Source organism: Manacus vitellinus, unplaced genomic scaffold (assembly GCF_001715985.3).
Source record: "Manacus vitellinus isolate BGI_N305 unplaced genomic scaffold, ASM171598v3 scaffold_76_pilon, whole genome shotgun sequence".
Lineage (NCBI taxonomy): Eukaryota > Metazoa > Chordata > Aves > Passeriformes > Pipridae > Manacus > Manacus vitellinus.
The window spans coordinates 31,799-37,879 of NW_021940796.1; the positions used below are offsets into that span (position 1 = coordinate 31,799).

The window sequence follows — 6,081 nt, forward strand, 5'->3', positions numbered from 1 at the left end:
GAGAAGTGCTGAAAAAAGAGGAGGGCATTCTTTTTACCAGAGATGCCTTTAAAGCTGGAAAAGGGTTCCTTTGGTTCTTACAAGGAAAAGCAAAAAAGGGCAAGAATAAATGATGCTGGAGACACAGGAGGCCAGTTCCCAAGTCCAACATTTTAATGCACGGAGTGTAAAATTGTCCCTTGCCTCTCTCTTGCTGTAATGGTATTTCCCTTTCAGAGGCATTGCTGTGAAGATTCAAATCTCCTACTAAAACCTTCTGAAGGATCCGTTAATGCAAATGTCACTGGGTGTTCTTCTCTCGCTGTGGTTTACACCATTGGGTAGGTGATGACAAAATAATTAAGTTCTGAGTCAATCAGGTATTTGAACTTCCTGTAAATATCAGCCAACAGCCGCTCCTCCTCAGTGCTGTCATATTGGGCAGTGTAAATCCTGACCTGTATTCACAAACAACAATTGTGATTCACAGATATGTGGAGCTCAGACTATTAAAGCTCACAACAAGAAGAAGCCTCTGTGACTAATCAGGAATGTAAAGAAGCCAAATTCCTTGGGTTTGAGTAGAATCTTGAGGGTTTACTCTCTTCTCACTCCAAACTGACTGAAAACATCATCTCCTGCCAAAGAATTTTTGGGAGGTGTTGGGAGGAATGGGTTTAAAAGTGGAAGAACTGGTGAGGAGGATTGTAAAAGGCTCAACTGCAGCTGGAAATAGCCCTTGATAACCCAGTGTGAACAGCAGCCAGTGGCCTCTGGCAGGGACAGGTTTAACCATGCCTGTGTCTCCACTTGTGTGCCTCAGCCCAGGGGTTGCTTTGGGAATTCCTCGGTTAGCAAGGGAAGGAAAATAAATTTACTCTTTGTGTTTTAGCTGTGGGTTTTTGGTTGTCCTGGCCTGTGTCGATTCACACTGGAAGAGCAAGGTTCCTTTTATCCCCAGAACTGATGCATTCCTGGGATCTGCACTGATCTGTGAGGATCTACTGAATCCAGAATACAGCACACAAAGTAGCATGTCAGCATGGTTTACACCAGCTATAGTTGTGGCCTGGCCCCAGTTCAACACACAGTTCCTAAGGAGTGAGCTGTGTTTATACCTTCTTGCAGTTTAGTGGCATTCAACCCACCTGCCTCAGTTTAAGCATAGACATAAGCACTGAGCCTGAGAGGTGACTCAGAATCCCTAGAAGTGGAAGTGGGCTTGAACTATAGGTGACAGAGGGAATGCCAGTCTAAGAAGGACTTGTGGAATCATTGGAACTTCATATTAAACTTCTACAGTATCTGTACATGGCTAAGTAGGTTGGAAAGCCCCATTTCTGTGAGTGCTTCCCAGGCTCATTATAATGTGTAGGGAAGGTAGTTACGTTAACATTGGGGACTTAACCCTTCTCTGGGTATTGGAGAGAGGAAGGGAAGGGGACTTTTAAAGCACAAAGTCTTACCTTTATGGTAGTCAGAATGCACTTCCTTTCTGCACGGTTTTGTAGCAGCCTCTCCATAAAGGTGACACTTAGAAATGCCCAGACTTTCAGAAATAACAACCTCTTGCATGATAAGATAAGCTGTAGCAGCTCATTGTCCAGCAACTCATGGTCATTGTTTAATTCAAGTGTTAATTTCTTGAAAAAGAATGAACACTGTTAGTACTACTGAACGGAGCTTGTGAGTGCAGTAACTAGAATTCAACAAATAGTTTTCCAATTTAACCAACAAAAGTGAGTGTTAGCAGATCAATTTTGTACCCTGACATTAGCAGAGAATCTGTTTTGCATTATGACAACAGCATATGTGCTACAGTAATCTTCACTCTCCCATTAAGATGGGGTGATCCCTTGTGCATTCATTAGAGGATGCTACACTCACAGTCATGTCATGATCTTATTTGACATATTGGAAATTATCCTAGATATGTGAGTAGAGCCAAAGACAGTTTCTAGAGAGCTTTGCGGATCTCTGGTGTTCACCAGAAACTCTGCAATGAAACAGGGCTTAAAGAAAGCTGTCAGCAACCACTAGGTGTAAGGCCACGTGCTTCTCTCAGGCATGCAAAGACCTGATGCTCATTTACATGGGTCAGCTGTTGCACACCTTCGGTGATACCATCCCCAGGGACACCAAAGTGCTTTGATATGGCCACTAGTTAATTTATATGTGCCGTAGGACATTTGTGCATTGCCAAAATGGAGCAGCCTGATAGCATAATGGGGATTGTAACTGGACAAGGATAATTTCATGAACTACACTACAGCTGACCACTGGAATGACTTATTTATGGAAAACCACCCTCTGAACATGAAAGTTCAGGAAGTTCTATTGCTGACTGCTGTTATGCAGGCCTAAATGATTACTTTGCTTAGCTTTGTGATACTGCAGTAAGATGTTACTACTATTTCCCTTACCTGCAGACCATGCCAGTAGGCTGGGAGAAGGTTAGTGAGGGTAGGTCTCATTGTCCAGTCTGGGTCACTGAAATAGCAGCTCCGTAGGCTGATGCTCCTAACTGGGATCTCCACTAGCAGGATCCTGGCTAGGTGATCATGCTTCATGACTCTTTCAAAGAAGAAGTTCACATTCAGTTTTGGGGCTCTCTTGGCCAAATTTGCCCATGACATTCCCGAGACCACTTGCCCATGAGGGTCATGGATATGACACTTGATATTCAAGGTGCACAGAGAATGAGAGCTGTGCTCCCGCAGGATGTCCAGCAGTTCATCAGAGATGCAGTTATAGTTGAAAGTCAGGATGGTCAGGCTGTGGAACTTAGACATAGTTTGGTGGAACAAGGCACTGCTGTAGACAGAAAGGTGGAGACTGAAGAAATCCTCAATATTGATTTCAGATATAAAGCTTCTATTTGTCAAGCTGCTCAGAGAATTCAGAAGTTCACAGCCTTCTTCCAAAGTTATTCTTGCTCCTTTTAAGTTGAGATAATCAAGCTGTTTGCTCATTCTTTTCAGGAAGGTAGCTAAGTTCTTGATAAACTGAGCCCTGACCACATTTTTCCAGATCAAGCCGTCTAATTCTAGGTACTTGATGCTCAGGGATACTAGGTGACTATTACACTTACCCAGGTGAGAAAGAAGACCTTTCATAGTCACTTGAAATTTTTTGATAAAGGGAGTATTGTAAGGATTCGATAACTTGACCTCAAGGTGCTTCAAATACTTGCCAAATTTCTTGGTGTACCACAGTGCACTTTGAAACTCCAATGTGCGTGCCCTTGATGGTTGGCCATAGAATGTGATGGTTCTGCATCTCCAGAGAGATCCAGAGTACATAGCACAACTCCATTTTTTACAGACCAAGGCAGCCCGAGACCTGTCCCTGTCATCTAACCAATGGAAGACATGCCTCAGACAGACATCAGGTAGATGGGCCCAGGAGCTTTGCTCAGGTTCATTGTCATCTTCCATTGAGAGGACTGTTTCTTACTTCTCTTCTGAGTGTTCAGTCAAACCTAGATGCAGAAAGCTGTGGGTAGATTTCTTGCCAATCCCAACATAATAGGCTTCTAAGCAAATGGATGAAAGCTTGCTTCTTCACAATCAAAACCAACAATCTTTCCCTTGCCTCTGTACTTTAGCTGTCAGGGTCAAACAAGCTCTTGGGTCTAAACTATAGTCTAACCTAAATCAAAAGAAAAAAAAATGAATGAAGAACAATCACAGTACAAGCACAGGACACATCTTTTAACTTTTTTGCCTTCAGTCTAGTTAAAGAGTGAAATGGTATCAACTGCTGGTAGAGCAGCCACAGCCTCTAAGAAACCTTTGGTTAGCATCAGCTGTAATTAATTGATCACGGTTTGTGGACTGTGCCTAATGTCTAAAAATACCCAGTTCTTTGGGCTGTATACATTTGAACAGGACTGTCAGTGCAAAATTAGCACAAATGACTTTTCATAGCCTTCTGGGGTACAATTCCATGACAATTAGTACCCTGCCTTAGATTAAGGTACAATTCCTGTTGAGTATAATAAGCAATATTAAGCTGTTCCATCACTTGGTTCAAGCAGGATGTTCAGTCCTTGTAGTCTAGTGGACAGGGAGTAGGCTGGCAAGTCAGAAGACCAACTAAGTCTTTGTAAGTCCACCTAAGGAAAAAAAACATGATGCAAGAAGTTACCAGTTCCACTCTCAAAGCTGGACTGTGCAAGTGTTCATCTTCATGCACACTTTTCCAGCTCACACAGTCTCCCTCTAAAGATTTGTTTTCTCGGCCTCTGAGCCCTCCCTATGTGAAGCTCAGCCATTGCCATGGAAAAAAGAGATGACATTCATGATGTCATGACAATTGACTATATGTAAAGGCAAACAGAGAAACACAGGCCACGATTTGCCTGTCAGGTGCAGGCTGTATGTCTTGTCGTGTCACTTTTCACCAACCAGGTGAGTGGATTGAGGGTCTGAGCAATAAACATTTAAGAAGGGAAGTGATGCATTCAGCTATGAAACACAAACAGCATCCCACTGGCCTGTTAGGTTCTTGGTTTTGTGAGGCCTTTTACATATCAGGGTATTAGTTGACTGCAAATAGACAAAGAGCATGCAAAGCTAGTGTTCTGCTAGTACCTTTGCAGAGACACTAAAATTCAGGATGTATTTACTTCCCATCTCTATAATGCACGTGTCTTAACCCTGTCCACTTGGTAAATCTTTCCTTAGCTTTTGGGGATGAAACTGGAAAAACATCTAGTGACACTTTCTTATGATCTACTCCAAAAATCAAGGCTTACTGGCTGACAAGACTACAAGAAGATGCAACTCAAAAGTATGTGATGCCAATCTCCAAACAATCTACCTTTCCTCCTTTGCACATGCTGTCCTGCTGGGTAACAAAGTTGAAATGGATGGAAACAACGAAGGCACCATAAGTGGATGAAGAAAATACGCAGATCCCTGAGGTTCAGATCTTTCTATTTTAATTTTATAAATAGGCATGAAAGCACAGGCTGACTGCCCAGTTCAGCTTCAGCCCTTTTCCTTCCCTTTCGGCCTACGGTTATGTCACACAGTATCCCTCTGCCTGTACACATGCTCTGTCCAATTAGCAAAATTCTTAGGGATTCCTCTGCCCGCCCTTGCCATCCAAAGTGCCAATTCAAACCCCCAGTAATCAAGATAGCCTTTAGAAACTGAGCACAAGGGTCCAATTACCACCTGACTCTATCTCTTGTATTTAGTACCAACTCCCCACTAAGAGCTCTTTGTTTTGCAGGTCTTTAGATGAATGTCCAAAGATCCAAGCCAAGTCTTAAAATGTCATAGCTCAAGCTGCGGTTTGCAATTGAGAAGAATCTGAAGCTTCCACTATGGAGATTGGGGTGGGGAGAACACAGCAGGCAAGGTCTAACGCATCTTCAGGTACCTGGAAGCCCTAAAGCCAATGGACAAAGGAAAGCAGAACAGCATATAGGGCTGCAATACATAGAAACATGTCTATTAATGAGGGATATTTATTACACTAGTCACCCATATTATAGTGTGTGAATAGAAAGGGGTACAAACACCATCATATGGAACTTTTTCTAAACCAGAGCTCTTAGGAATTAGTGACAAGTATGTTTATAAGCCAGTGGTGGGATTTGAGAGGTATCCTGCAGTGTTACTGTGTTGGCTTCCCCTTGGCTCTAAGCCAAGTCTTAGCTATGGAGGTGTCTTCACCTGTCAGCTCCAAGTTTAATTTGATGGGGAAAAACCAATCATTTGGAAAAAAAGAGAAGCTGATACAGCTTTCTGGGAGCAATATTTTCAGGTGGAAGTGATCTAAAGATAAATAAATGCTTTGTACGTTTTGCTTTTCTCTAGGGTAAGAAAAAACCTAAACCAAACCAAAAACCCCACCGCTGAGCAACCACATTCTCTGTACTTGGCCCTCTTTGCTGCCCGATTTGCTTCAGATGGTTTCCAGTCCGACATGGACAGTTAGACGAGCTGTCTCCTCCAACAAGAGTTTTAGAAGCCCACGGAGAAAAAGCAAACAAACAAAAAACTTCTAAGACTCTGACTGCCAATGAATTACCAGAAGTACCAGGAGCTGTCTCTCGAACACCCACCCGGCAGCCCAGCCCAGCCCGTC

At 43.0% G+C, this 6,081-nt stretch overlaps 1 protein-coding gene across 2 annotated transcripts; it reads right to left on the reverse strand.

Moving 5' to 3' along the window:
* Window positions 1-111: 111 nt before the first annotated feature.
* Window positions 112-6,081, reverse strand: FBXO39 (F-box protein 39). Of its 2 annotated transcripts, none has more exons than XM_008929215.3 (4): window positions 6,025-6,081; window positions 2,403-3,630; window positions 1,446-1,622; window positions 112-437 (listed from the first exon to the last, which is right to left on the reverse strand). In XM_008929215.3, exons 2-4 carry the CDS (start codon window positions 3,414-3,416, stop codon window positions 309-311), a joined length of 1,320 nt encoding a protein of 439 aa, XP_008927463.1. In that variant the 5' UTR covers window positions 3,417-3,630; window positions 6,025-6,081; the 3' UTR covers window positions 112-308. The 2 variants fall into 2 exon arrangements, with proteins under 2 accessions (XP_008927463.1, XP_017940329.1); XM_018084840.2 differs by having other exon boundaries at window positions 6,059-6,078.

Coding starts and splice junctions, on each gene's coding strand:
- FBXO39 (XM_008929215.3), bottom strand. CDS start 3,416: ATGGAAGATGACAATGAACCTGAGCAAAGCTCCTGGGCCCATCTACCT. Junction 1,623..2,402: donor CCTACTGGCATGGTCTGCAG/GTAAGGGAAATA, acceptor TTCTTTTTCAAG/AAATTAACACTTGAATTAAA. Junction 438..1,445: donor GCATTCTGACTACCATAAAG/GTAAGACTTTGT, acceptor TTGTGAATACAG/GTCAGGATTTACACTGCCCA.